Below are 14341 nucleotides of genomic sequence, written 5' to 3'. Positions count from 1 at the left end.
CTTCGCCACTCACCAGGTCAGCAGCCGAGTGGACACTGGGCTCTGCTACGCCGCCCTTCCTAAAGAAACCCAAAGCCGAAGGCATAAGGTAGTTTTTGAAGGAACCAAAGAAAGTGAATGACACGCAAGGTTTTTAAGCTCCCAGACGAGAAGAGCAAATGTACAGAGTGAAAGGTGACTCAGCTACAAAAACCTGACTTCTGAAGCAAAGCACTAAAGAAACAGTGTGGAAAGTACCCAAGTCTTTGTGGCTGTCTTGAGACCTCATGTTTAACTATGGCAATGTTCAGTCAAGCTCTCCCCAGGGCCCTGCAAGAAAGTAGCTTTGAATTATCATTATATACAGAGTTTATTTTAGAGATCACACACCTTTGAAAAATAACACAGAAGGTGCATGTTCTTATCCTGACCTGATATTATGCACCAGGAGTGCCAGGGTAGTTAATGAGGTGCACATACTACTGAGTCCATGTAACATTCCCATTTACAACCAGCTAAAAACATTAACAGTGGCTTTCAAAAGGGAAAAAAGAAAAAAAAAAATTTGGAAACACACAAAAGTATCTTGATCTTGTGACTATCAGTCCTGAAACTATAGGTCCATGACTGAACCTATTCTTAAAAGAAGTAGGCATTATTATAATTCACAAACAACTGAGAAGAGCCAATGGAATTTACATCGGAAGTGCAGTGTGGTCATTTTGGTTCGTGAGCCAAAGCAGAATACAGAAATGTTAAGGCTCTGCTTTAGTTTCATGGGTTGAAAGTAAGAGTCAGAAAAAGAAGTAGGAAGTTTGGGTTGGGAAGTTTTTGGGAGAAATGGTTAGCCTTGTTCCTATTCAGCAGGTTTCTTTTAATCTTAGAAAAATAGCACCTATAGACGGCCAAGTTCCAGTATCAAAGAGTCAGGATACAAAGGAAAACTAGGTTTACACTCACCATGGACCAAAACAGAGCTCCTTGGAAATCTGAACTAAAACTCTTGCGACTTAATATGCTCAGAACAGAGACCTGTAGGATAATACCTGAAGCAGAATTTTCATGCAGTAACTTCAAGAAGGTTCTTGTAACATAAAGAATCGCTTTTACTTTAATCTATTTACTGTTTTTATCAAATGATCCCAGATTATATTTCTAGGAACTCTTAACCTAGATCATGAAGTATTTGGTTTTTGGGATAAAAATAAAACAAGATTTTTAAGATGGGGTGTTCAGGGTCCTTTGACCAAGCTTAAGAGCTGATACAGAGAAATATCACCACCTTCTAAAGTCTTAACACAATTTCTATCAGATGGTTAAGACACATCCTCTGAGATGAATTTACCAGGAGTACATCCAATGAGAAGTTAGTTCATTCTGAAGAGAATGGAAAAGACTGAAAATTATATAAAAAAGTCAACAGCTATTAATCATTTGTGAAGCAACAGCTAACTGCAAAATTGGGGCTCACTTAATTCTGATTAGATCAGACATATTTTTGATATTTCCCATCAAACTGGTATGATCTTTACCAGCTAGATACTAAAGAAAAGTGGTGCAGGTCCTGAAATAATGTGGGAGGTATGATGAGAGCCAGCTCCTAGAAGCCCTGGGGAAAGCTGGCCATTAGTTTTACTGAAGTGAAAAATATAAAACACTGACACTGCAGATCTGAGCTTTATTAGCAGAATGACGTCACTTCCGGATAGAATCGAAGGATTCTCAAAAATGGTTTCAGTGTGGCAGTGCTGCAGATCCTCACAGCTAAATGCCTACGCATCTGCCAAACGGATCTGGAAACATACAGAGAGGAGCAGCACAGGCGGGAAGGCTGACCAAAGGAAAATTCTCGATGACAGACTCACTGTGATCTAGAAAGCACTTTAATTCTCTATCCTTCAAATGATCGAGATATTCAAAAGAAACAGCAAGTCCTGTATGTACAAAGCCGATGAAAATCACACTGTAATAATCAGTGAATGCAGAACTGCACGGATCTGTTTCCAGCTTTTTCCACCATGATTATACATCAAGGTAAAAAAAGATTCTCTTGTGCAAATCCAAGGCTGTCGACAGAGGTGGCAGCACACCGCCAGAGATGGTACAACGCCTTACTACTGGAGCTGGAAACAGGACACGGGGAGGGCGGGCGGAGTCCTTGGGGGAGAAGAACCCTACGCCCACAGCGCTCAGTCGGTGGTCGACCTCCTGTACCAAAAGCGTGCTCTGAAGTCGTCGCTGCACGTCATGAAGCCGGGGTTGGTGGGCGAGTGCACGATGCAGCGCACGATGTTGTTGTGCCCCAGGGAGAGCAGGTTTCTCCGCTCGGCTGTCCTCGAGTCCCAGCAGCAGAGACTGATCGTCCTTTCATCGGGCAGCAACACGTAGTCCTCGGTGTGGTTGAACACGGCCTGCGTCCGGTGCACCTGCCGGCCACTCAACCCCGCACCTGCCGCAGAAACAAGAGGTTACAGGCCTGTGGACAGAGGGTCAGCTTTCTAAATTCACCTCTCACACCTGCACAAGGCTTTGTTCTTAAATCCTTGCACTGTAAAACCACTGAAGTGATCACCTCTTGGGCGCCCCCCTGAGGCAACACTGTTAATGGTCTGATGTACTTCTGGGCATAAAGCACAATTTTTTTTCTTAAGATTTATTTGAGGGCGGCGCTGCGGCTCACTAGGCTAATCCTCCGACTGCGGCGCCGGCACACCCGGTTCTAGTCCCGGTTGGGGTGCTGGATTCTGTCTCGGTTGCTCCTCTTCCAGTCCAGCTCTCTGCTATGGCTAGGGAGTGCAGTGGAGGATGGCCCAGGGGCTTGGGCCCTGCACCCACATGGGAGACCAGAAGCACTTTAATCCTGGCTTCAGATCAGCATGGTGCGCCGGCCGCAGCGCACCGGCTACAGCGGCCATTGGGGGGGTGAACCAACGGAAAAGGAAGACCTTTCTCTCTAGCTCTCTCTCTCACTGTCCACTCTGCCTATCAAAAAATAAATAAAATAAAAAAAGACAGAAACTCAATTAAAAAAAAACAACACTTATTTGAAACTCAGAGTTACAGAGAGGTGGAGGCAGAGAGAGAGAGAGAGATGGGTCTACCATCCACTAGTTCACTCCCCAGATGGCTGCAACAGCCACAGCTGTGCTGATCTGAAGCCTGGAGCCTATTTTGGGTCTCCCACGCAAGTAAAGCACAATTTTTAAAATACAAAACTAGGAGGCCAGCACCGTGGCACAGTGGGTTCCCAGCTTCCCATATTGGATTGCCAGTTCAAGTCCCAGCTGCAGAGCTTCCAATCCAGCTTCCTGCTAATGTACCTGGATGGAGTTCTAGGTTCCTGGCTTCTGCTTGGCCCAGACCTGACTATTGCAGCCATAGGGCATGAACCAGTGAATGGAAGACCTATCACTCTGCCTTTCAAATAAGCAAATATTTAAAAAAAAGTATGAAACTGATGGCGCTTTTTCTATTATAGTTTAAAACAGCTTTATGCTAGGCACATTTTAAAAAAAGATTATACATCAGCATTGTGGACCCATGGATGGAAATCTTTCTGATTCTGCTTTTCAAATAAATAAATGAATCTTTAAAAAAATATTTGAGAAGTAGAGTGTTTAGGGGTGGAGGGGGAGAGATAAGAGCTAGATCTTCCATCTAGTGGTTCACTCCCCAAATGGTTGCCAACAGCCAGGGCTGGGCCAGGCCAAAGCCAGGAGACATGAACTCAACCCAGGTCTCCCTCCCACACAGGCGGCAGGGCCCCAAGCGTTCAGGCTAGCTTCTGCTGCCTTCCCAGTATGTCAGCAGGAAGCTGGTCTAGAAGGGAAGCATCCAGGCTGGCGCTCCGACGTGAGGTATCAGCGACCAGATACACTGTTTCACGTCCTTTGTTAGATGTCACCTACCCCGCGCGCAGAAGCATCATTACTTATTTAATAGGTCTTTTACTGCTTGACACACAGTTTGTATCAATTGTAAGCAAGCTTAAAACATCCTTCGTGCAGACAGCCTTACTTCCTTAGGATTAAACTTGACAAACAGAACCAGAGACAAAAGTGTAATAACATCTGCTTTCTACAAGATTTATGCTTTTAATACTACTAATAAAATACATATTTCATGTTTAAAGTACTATGTAAAACGGGGCGGTAACCTTTCAAGTAGCTAGGGCCATCTGGATATTTACAACATCACTGCAGGCCACCCTGCTCTAAATCTCAGGTCCCGCCTGTGGTGCCTTGGCAGGGCCACATCAATGGATTTCCTGGGCCTCACACAATTTGCGGGCCACATATTCCATACCCGATATAAAAAACAAACGCTACGCAGTAACATCATTACCCAGAGGGGAAGCTGTCAATACTCTGGTGGGTATCCTTTCCAGATGGTTCTGTGTGGTACTCGAGAACTGCTTAAGTCAGAGCACGTCACATGCTACCTTCATCCTCGGGTATGCAGTGCAGATCTACAGAGGGTGAAGTGCAAGCTCTGTGCTAAGATGTGAATTCAACACTCGTGATGTGAGCTGGGCCAGGCCAGTTAACACCCCTGCCCTTTACTTTTCTCATCTGTTCAGTGGGGAAAACTATTGTCACCCACCCCATGGAGTTGCTGGGAGGACTGAAATGAAGTAAGGCACAAGCTCTTGGGGCTGGTGCTGTGGCGCAGCAGGTTAACACCCTGGCTCGAAGCGCCGGCATCCCATATGGGCGCCGGTTCGGGACCCGGCTGCTCCACTTCCAATCCAGCTCTCTGCTATGGCCTGGGATAGCAATGGAGGATGGCCCAAGTCCTCGGGCACCTGCACCTGTGTGGGAGATCCGGAAGAAGCTCCAGGCTTTGGATCGGCACAGCTTTGGCCGTTGCAGCCAACTGGGAAGTGAAACAGTGGATGGAAGACCTCTCTCTCTCTCTCTGCCTTTCCTTCTCTCTCTGTGTAACTCTGACTTTCAAATAAATAAATAAATCTTAAAAAAAAAGGGCTCAAGCTCTGTATCAATCTGTGGTCAGGATCATTCATAAAGACCAAGGGCTATCAACAGACATGTAATAGGTGCGTGTGCTCGGGCTTCTTGGTCACTTACACTCTCTTTCAATGACTCCAAATACTGCGGGGTGTGTACATGTTCATTCCTCTCCAATTATTTTCAGTTGAATTTCTGTAAGTGGAAGAGCTGGGCCCACAATCTATATTTTAAGTTTTGATTCTCTGACACAAAATTGCCCTTGAGAAAATATTTTTACAATTGATTCTCCTACTGCCAGTGCCGTGGCTCACTAGGCTAATCCTCCGCCTGCGGCGCCAGCACACCGGGTTCTAGTCCCAGTCGGGGCGCCGGATTCTGTCCCGGTTGCCCCTCTTCCAGGCCAGCTCTCTGCTGTGGCCCGGGAGGGCAGCGGAGGATGGCCCAAGTGCTTGGGCCCTGTACCCCATGGGAGACCAGGAGAAGCACCTGGCTCCTGCCTTCGGATCAGCGGTGCGCCGGCCGCAGCGGCCATTGGAGGGTGAACCAACGGCAAAGGAAGACCTTTCTCTCTCTCTCTCTCTCTCACTGTCCACTCTGCCTGTCAAAAAACAAAACAAAACAACCCCACACAATTGATTCTACTACCAATAAAGGGTTGATTTCGTCAAATCTTTACCATTAACAGATAATTATTATCCCTTACATTCCTGGGATATGATGAACCAAAAAAGGTACTGCCATTTCCATTTAAGTTTACAGTGAAATTAGTCACTTTTTCTTATATTTACTGGCCTTAAAAAAGTAAAATGGCTCCATCTTCAAGTTTTGTCCTTTTTTGGGTCAAATTTGGGTTCACCTTTTTCTTATTTATAAGCTCTCTTTATATGTTAAATATTAACCAAGTCAATGTCCGACATATGTATCCATGCTAAAAATTTTTCCCCAATCTAGAACTTTCAGTGTTTTAATTTTTTAGCATTCAAATTTCTAATATTTTCTTGACAGCTTTTTATTTCAAGAATTTTTAAGTCTAACTATTAAAACTTGATAATGTACTGACAAGTTCTTGATCTCTGAATTCGAAGGGAAATTTGCACACTGCAATTTGCAATTACAATTCTCCACTAAAACAAGCCAATCAACCACACAGCATCATAAAACATAGTGAATATTCATAGAGGAAACACAGTAAGCTCTGGACAGTCTGGCGTGTATGCGTTCAGACGCACCACACTCTGTCAACAGCAGGAGTTACTTCTGAAGCTAGGGAGCCTTTCACAGGTACACCGGAAACCAGGAAGACGGCAGCGAAGCTAACTTGGGTGACAAGTGAGGAGGGCTATGCTGCACCCAGGGGTTCAAGCGTCACCAGTGCTTCTACAAGTGTGCTCTTCTCTAAGATGCTAGCCTAGTGACGCAGCACAGACCTTGACAGCAGTGTTGTTCCCCTGTGAACTGAGTTAACAGGGCGACTTCAGCTTACGACACTAACATATCCTCCCAACAGAGGAAGTTTCCTGGAGTTTTTCTAACAGGATGTGCTGCTGCAAGGAAAAGAGCGGCAACATTTAACAACGCTGTTAAATGACCAGACCTGAACCCTAACTGTGTCGATGACAACACCGACACATTCATTATAAAAAGAGGTCCAACCGTAACCAGAGGCTGACGTGAATTACTAAGAACCCGATGAACTTAATCTTGTTGCTTTATCTAATACTTCCTATCAGACTCATTTGGGGCTAACTCTACTTTAAGAGTCGGCAAGGAGCCGGCACTGTGGTGCAGTGGGTTAACACCCTGGCCTGAAGCGCCGGCATCCCATATGGGCGCCAGTTCTAGTCCCGGCTGCTCCTCTTCCAATCCAGCTTTCAGCTATGGCCTGGGAAAGTAGTGGAAGATGGCCCAAGTCCTTGGGCCCCTGCACCCACGTGGGAGACTTGGAAGAAGCTCCTGGCTCCCGACTTTGGATCGGCGCAGCTCTGCTGTTGTGGCCAATTGGGGAGTGAACCATCGGATGGAAGAACTCTCTCTCTCTCCTGTTTCTTTCTTTTTTATTTATTTATTTATTTTTATTTGACAGGTAGAGTTACAGACAGTGAGAGAGAGACAGAGAGAAAGGTCTTCCTTCTGTTGGTTCACTCCCCAAATGGTCTCCATGGCCAGGGCTGCGCCAATTTGAAGCCAGGTGCTTCTCCTGGTCTCCCATGGGGTGCAGGGCCCAAGCACTTGGCCGATCCTCCACTGCCCTCCCGGGCCACAGCAGAGAGCTGGCCTGGAAGAGGAGCAACTGGGACTAGAACCCGGCACCCATATGGGATGCTGGTGCCACAGATGGAGGGTTAACCAAGTGAGCCACGGCGCCAGTCCCATCAAATAAATAAATAAATCTTAAAAAAAAAAAAAAAAAAAAAAAAAAAGAGTTGGCCAAGATCTTCCCTCTCAGTCCTTCTTACACAATTACTGAGATCTGCCAACGGATGCTTTTTCCTGGATTGCTCTCAAGTGTCTGTGGGAAAAATGCAGGCTACAGTCTACACACAGACCACACAGTTGCCAAATACTGCGTGTGTGGAACCTAGACCTCCTCTAAGCTGTGCTGCACTGAGAAGAGCAAAGTCAGGAATCCGCAGTTCTTATTCCCGGCACTGCCTCTTACTTAACTGCAGGCTTGGCTGTGCACTGCAGCTTCTAGGTCCTGGTCTCCTCGTGTCTAAAGTAGGGTCACACCTGCCTCGCTCAATGAACAGTCGTACTGTGTTGCTCTACTGTGAGGATCTCATAGAAACTCCCGGAAACTGTAAACCACCACTGAAAATGTTCAATGATATCAACGTCTCACTTACCCGTGTATCTGACCAGCGTGCGTCCTGTTGATATTTCCCAAAGTTTAGCAACAGAGTCTTTTCCACTTGAGAGGATGTATTTAGAATTTTTGGAAAAAATGGCAGAACAAACTTCAGCCCCATCATGTGCTTTCTCAAAAGTCGTGATGCATCGATTAGAGACTCCATCCCACAGTTTGATGCAGCCGTCCTTGCTGCCAGTCACATACATATTGGCACTAGGATTGTAATTAACAGAGCATATGGCGTCGGTGTGCTGGTCTTGAGGATTGCAGGACACAAAGCACTGGAAGGTGTTGATATCATACAGGCGGAGGGTGGGGTGCTGAGTGCCGACGAGGATGAAGTCTCCGGAAGGGTGGAAAGAGATGGAGCGCAACATCTCAGCTTCCTGTTAGGACAGAGACATCAACGTGAGTGGCTCATGCCTCAGCAACCACATCCGAAGGAGATGTGGAAAACTGTGGCTGACGCAAAGAATCCATAAAGCAACTGTCAGATACTACATAGGCATCGGAAGGAACAAACGCACTTTCTGGAGTATATGAAAGCACCGTTTGAACAGAAGATTTCCAAAACTAACTACTGCTCAGAGGAGTCCAACAGCTACAGAAGCGGGCTTTATTCTTTGTAACTGAACACCCAGTGAACTCAGAGGATATTTATTGTGACACATTCACGCATGGTTACTGAATGAGATAAACCTAATTTGTATGTAAGCACAGCATCTTCAGTTTGCTCTAGAACTGTAAACATTGACTGAAAAATTAAGTTTAATTACTGAAAGATGGAAGCCACTAGTAAAGTAGCAGTTTTAGTATTTCTGCAATGCACAAAGTAGGGTACCCAAAGTCACACTTCCAGCAAACACTTGATAGCTTCAATGGAATGCTTTTCTGATCCCTGTCAGTCATACTTCTCTGAGGGCGGCTGTTTTGTTTTTACCGAGTGCCAGGGACTCCAGCCTTTGACGCATGACTGTGACCTGCAGCGGTGCTGGCCGGCCAGAGGAAGCAAGCACACAGCAGCAGGTGAACCGCGTGCCAACTGGCAGGTGTTCTGGTTGCTGCAGTCTTGCTTTGTGGATAACCACCAAGAACACGTTTAAAGACCACAGCGCACGGTACTTGAGAAGAAACGTAAAAAGCTCCTTGCTAATCATTCCCAACCTGAATATATTTGAAGGCCCTTTTTGCAGATGGTTTGGAATAATCGAACAATTTCAGAGTATAATCCCTCGAGCCAGAGGCCAGGATCTGTTCTGTTGGGTGGAAAGCGAGACACGTGACTTCATCCACATGGTCGTAGAGAGTTCGAATCACTGGGTGGTTTTCCATATTCTGTTGTGCAGTCTCATTCATCATGACCTAGGCCGATGAGAAGAGACGTTGAAGGTACAGAACCCGCAGGAATCCCATCAGGCACAACAAAGGTGCCTAAACCGCACGCTTGCTCCCCAAGAAGGGACAGACAGGCCAGCAGTCAGTGGCTCCTCGCGCCTTACCTCTATCGGCATGGCACTTTTGGCCAGCATCCTTTCTGTGTCAAGTATCTTTATGGAGGCGTCGGCAGAGCCTGTGGCGATCAACTGCCCATCTCTACTATAGGTAGCCACGCGGCACGGTCCCTTATGAGATGTGACATAGCACGTTTCATACTCGGAAGCCTCTGGGGACATGGTCTGGACATCTGCATCAAACTCCAGGTCGATCCCTGTGCCAGGGGCAACTGTGTCTGATCGGCCGATCGCATACTGAACGGCGGTATCATCATTTTCCATTCCTGAGAGAAATCAAAATGAGGGCATGAAAAAAATGTGTGGCTTTTTGTCAAAAGCCAAGACAAAGTTCTAGATCCAAACTGAAAAGACATTTGCCAATGTCACCTTACTGTTCCTTGGCGTTGCATGAATACGTAATGCTGTACAGTATTATGCACACATCCATCCTACCCGGAGCTCACAACACGGAGAGACAACATGCGTTTGGGGAGAGTTAGGCTTCAACAGACAAAGTCATTTCCTAGGTTTGCACCTCCAAAATTTGTTACTTTCACTACAATTACAAAAAGTCAAAAACAAACGAATAGTTCTGGGGTTCAAGTATCCATTTCCTCTCCACTCCAAAGTTCAGTATTTTGAGGCTGACGTCTGTTAGCAGCAGCTCTGAAGCCTGGTAAGTCAGCTAGAGGGTCAACACTACCATCAGGGAAATGCTGAAGGAGTGTGGTATTCGAATAAAGTGCACTTTATCAAGGACATTATTTGATATTTATTTTTAAGATTAAGCATCCTCACCGACAGTCCAGAAACAGAGTCCTTGCTGACTGGACACACACATCTAAAGCAGTTAAAAGGGATTCTTCAGTTTTCAATGACAAGATAGGAAAAAAGAACACGCTCACAGGTTCTAGCTGAATTCTTCTGTTCTTCCCAGAAAAATGTGATTTTGTTACTAAGCCATTCCCCAAACAATAAGGAAAGATAGTTTTTCAAAAAGCCAGCAAAACTCAAAAATGGGAATCTAGGTATCAAGCAAAATTTATCACCCAACACACTGTTGTTGCAACACAGCGTAGCCGAGCCTAATCACCGTAGTGCATTAGAGAACTTTAAGAACTCAGGATCTTCCCGGTGCACTACAGCGCTGTGACAAGTTCAAACACCAGATAACAGGCCAGTGCTGTGGTGCAGCGGGTTAAAGCCCCAGCCTGAAGCGCCGGCATCCCATAAGGGTGCCAGTTCTAGTCCCAACTGCTCCTCTTCTAATCCAGCTCTCTGCTATGGCCTGGGAAAGCAGTAGAAGATGACCCAAGTCCTTGGGCACCTGGACTCCCATGGGAGACCCAGACGAAGCTCCAGGCTCCTGGCTTCAGATCAGCCCAGCTCTGGCCACTGTGGCCATTTAGGAAGTAAATCAGTGGATGGAAGACCTCTCTAACTCCGTATTTCAAATAAATAAAAATAAACCTTTTAAAAAAAAAAGACAATTAAGGAACATCCAGTTTGTTCTGCCTGGGAATATGTTAGGCCTTCTACCATCTCCACAGAGCAAAGACGACCATGAGCTGCTGGAATCAGTACTAAAATTGACAAGGACATGTTTTAAATTTAAAAATACCTTCACATCTCACATAAACAATGCAACTATTGGTACAGGAGAAATTAGGACCATAGATGAACAAGATAAAAGATGACTTTGAAGTTTACCATCCAGAGATAATTACCAATATTGTGGTATGAATTCTAGACCTTTCCCCATCCACGGTTAATTTTTTCTGAACAAAAATAGACCCACATTGTGTAACATGCTGTGATTAATTTGTTCACTTAATCATACATAATAAAAATCTGTTCAGGCTAATAAACATTCATCTACAGCATTATTATGTTACACTAGTCAGTTTTATGGGTATTTAAAAATATATAGCTAATTCGGCAGTGTTGGGCCAGCTGGTTTATCTATTTTATTTCCTGAGGACAAAGTGTCACAACTGGCATTGCTAAGTCATAGAGTATAAACATGCATGGTAATCCCACGTTTTACTGAGTGCTGGGATGTAACTGAACAAAACAAAGTTCTGATCTTGAGAAAACCTGCAGTGTTTTTGGGGTCTGGGAACAGGGAATGGGGAGGTGAGAGGGCCGTGGGAAACAACCCACAAAACAAGGGAAATTTCAGACGATGATTCTGCTAGGAAGGAAATGTGACTGTGTGGTAATCAGGGAAGGATGGGGCAGACAGTGAGATTATTTTACAAGGGATGAAGAGGACGCTGAGACGACAGCTGAGCTCAGTCTTGAAGGAAGTCAACAGTCTAACAACAGAAGCTCCTGATAAAGCACATGAAGACCAGGCTAGAACCCCCGAACACCTGCGTAATCTGGAACTCGATTCCTCCAGTATTCAGCACCTGACACACAGAGGAACAAGCCTCACGACTTCGGCCATGTGAAAACACCTAACCCTGCTCACGGGCTGGCTCTGGATTCCCGAGCTACCTAGTTTGATGAGATGCAGGAGCTGCTCGGAGGGTGCACAGACCGACTGCGGCTTGATCTCGTTGATGAGGCCGTTGGCGATGCTGATGTAGCCGTCATAGAGCAGCTGGCTGATGATGAGCTTGTACAGCTGCTGGCGGTCCTTCAGGCCCACTTTGGTTCTGTACATCCTGGAGGTGAGGACAGCGTCCCTGCCAGCTACAAGAAAACAGGTGGATGGTGATGCACTGCTAAGTCAGCGCCACACAGGGTCGGTCAGGCTTTAAATCCCTGCTCTGCGGGCTGCAGTCTCGGGTCAGGGCCATCACCCCCCTGAGCTCAGCTTCCGCAGGTGGTAACTAAGTCAGACACGACGGAATAAGACGCATGGCAAGCACTGGGTACAGCCCCGGCACCCATCGCTCACGCCGGCCACCACAGTGGGACCCCTCATCAGTTCTCCCCTGCACTTTCTATCCGTTACTGGTATCCCAGAGTCTTCCGTTTCTCCTGTTCAGCACTGACCCGTGCTTGCAATGGGCAAGACAACTGCTCGTCTGTCCAATGTCTAGGTTAGTTTCCATCAGCTGAGCCGAGTTTGCCCGTATCTGTTACATTCACTCTTTTTTTTTTAAATTTAAATTTAAATTTTTTTTTTTTTTGACAAGCAGAGTGGACAGTGAGAGAGAGAAACAGAGAGAAAGGTCTTCCTTTTTGCCGTTGGTTCACCCTCCAATGGCCGCCGCGCTGATCCGATGGCAGGAGCCAGGTGCTTCTCCTGGTCTCCCATGGGGTGCAGGGCCCAAGCATTTGGGCCATCCTCCACTGCACTCCCTGGTCACAGCAGAGAGCTGGCCTGGAAGAGGGGCAACCGGGACAGAATCCGGTGCCCCGACCGGGACTAGAACCCGGTGTGCCGGCGCCACAAAGTGGAGGATTAGCCTAGTGAGCCGCGGCGCCGGCACATTCAGTCTTAACAGCTGCTTTAGGGCACCTGTGCTGTGACTGACTGTGATTTAAAGGTGAGCTACTTAATAAGCCTTTCCGAAAAGAGACACAGCAAAGACAACTATAAAAATAGAAAAGAAATAAAAATGCAGACTGATTCACACGTACCCAAGTTTCCTTCAGTTTTAGTCAAATGTAGAACTAGATGATGGCCCCTGGTTTACACAAACAAGAACGCTAACTGGTGCACTTCCTCAGATAATCTAACTATGACAAACCAATGTCTAGAGGCAGGATTGGACCTAATGGTTAAGAGGCCCTAGGGCATCCTGTATCCGAGCGCCTGGGTCGAGTCCCGGGGCTGTTGCCTCCAGCTTCCTGCGGATCTGTGCCACCCACACACAGAATTCCCAGAGGCTGGCCCTGGCCTGGCTTAGCCAAGCTACTGTGGGCAGTGGATCAGCAGACGGGAAGTAAATTAAATGAGAATATCTGTATGTATACGCATGTTGGGCAGATACGGGCAGGCTGCAGGTGTCTGTAACGGTAATAAAAATAAAAGTGACCTCGGAGCCTGAGTTCTAACCACTGGTGGGCCTTCCAGCAACAGCTACTTACGGAAGAGCGTCTTAACTGTCGGACACCGGGGCGAGCGCTCTGCAAAGGCCACGCCCGTGCAGACCGCGCCGGGGCCCAGCGGAGCCGACGCAGCGACTCACAAGGGTTGGGACACCCGCTCCAGGTCAAGGGTGGCCGAGCAACGCCCCCCGGGACGCGACCACCACCCTGTCCCGTCTCCACGCCTGCAGGCGCGCCTCGTGCGGGGCAGGACGGGATTAAAGGAACAAAAAGGCGAAAGGGTCGTCAGGCCGCCGCACCGGCCCAGTTTGCAGGTGGGGACACTGAGGCACGAGGACAGAAGAACCCGACCCGCCACGGTGTCGGAGGGGCCGCCCGGACGCACAGGCGACCTCGAGCTGCGGTCGGGGTGGGAGCGAGGCCCTGGGGCAAGGGGAGAGGGTGTGCAGGCCCACCCCGCGACTCGGGGCACCGGCTCGGGGCGCCCGCCACCTCGCTCCCTCTCGACCTTCCCGCCTCGCCCCAGCCCTTCGGGCGGTCCACTAAAGGGCCCAGACGACCACCCCAGCACTCCTGCCGCAGCCCCGGACCCCCATACCCGCAGATCCGGCTCTCGCTCTCCCGCTCTCTCCGAGAAAAATGGAGGCGCGAATCCTGCCCAATCGATCGCTCCGGGCGCACGTTTGCTGCGCACGCGCGAAGGGCGCCACGCCGAGCGCTGCGTTATCGATGGGTCGCACTCTCCCTTGTGCTTCTCGCCATCTTACTTACTGGCACGTTCGAGAGCTTCCTTCGCCAATTCCGACTTTGTCTCCTATGGGACAGTCCTGACTCCAAGGGGCTGTAGTCTCCTGGGCTGATCCCGCAGGGCGGCGCGGGGGTTAGAACGGGCACTGGCCTCACGGGCCGTTGGCTCCCCCACTTCCGGGGTGCCACGGGGCAAGTGCGCCTGCGCGCCGTCCGCGCCGCCGTGCTTTCCGTGAGCCAATCACAAAGTGACTCGCTGTGGCTCGGGCCAATCAGCTTTCGGGTTGGAGGGT

The 14341-nt window shown here is 48.0% G+C and overlaps 1 protein-coding gene across 2 annotated transcripts; it reads right to left on the bottom strand.

The window, feature by feature from the left end:
- Positions 1 to 338: 338 nt before the first annotated feature.
- On the bottom strand, positions 339 to 14227 carry CSTF1 (cleavage stimulation factor subunit 1). Of its 2 annotated transcripts, none has more exons than XM_062204392.1 (6): positions 14073 to 14227; positions 11796 to 11993; positions 9300 to 9577; positions 8965 to 9162; positions 7796 to 8186; positions 339 to 2428 (listed from the first exon to the last, which is right to left on the bottom strand). In XM_062204392.1, the coding sequence occupies exons 2-6, from the start codon at positions 11962 to 11964 to the stop codon at positions 2169 to 2171; spliced, it is 1296 nt and encodes a 431-aa protein (XP_062060376.1). In that variant the 5' UTR covers positions 11965 to 11993; positions 14073 to 14227; the 3' UTR covers positions 339 to 2168. The 2 variants fall into 2 exon arrangements, with proteins under 2 accessions (XP_062060376.1, XP_062060375.1); XM_062204391.1 differs by lacking the exon at positions 14073 to 14227 and adding an exon at positions 13900 to 14008.
- Between the last annotated feature and the right edge of the window lie 114 nt (positions 14228 to 14341).

This window comes from Lepus europaeus, chromosome 10, assembly GCF_033115175.1.
Source record: "Lepus europaeus isolate LE1 chromosome 10, mLepTim1.pri, whole genome shotgun sequence".
Taxonomy (NCBI): Eukaryota; Metazoa; Chordata; class Mammalia; order Lagomorpha; family Leporidae; genus Lepus; species Lepus europaeus.
The sequence above is the reverse complement of the archived record's forward strand: the minus strand, read 5'-3'. Positions and strand labels throughout refer to the sequence as shown.

Coding starts and splice junctions, on each gene's coding strand:
- CSTF1 (XM_062204392.1), bottom strand. CDS start 11,964: ATGTACAGAACCAAAGTGGGCCTGAAGGACCGCCAGCAGCTGTACAAG. Junction 8,187..8,964: donor GGGCCTTCAAATATATTCAG/GTTGGGAATGAT, acceptor CTGTCCTAACAG/GAAGCTGAGATGTTGCGCTC. Junction 2,429..7,795: donor CACGCTGGTCAGATACACGG/GTAAGTGAGACG, acceptor TTTCTGCGGCAG/GTGCGGGGTTGAGTGGCCGG.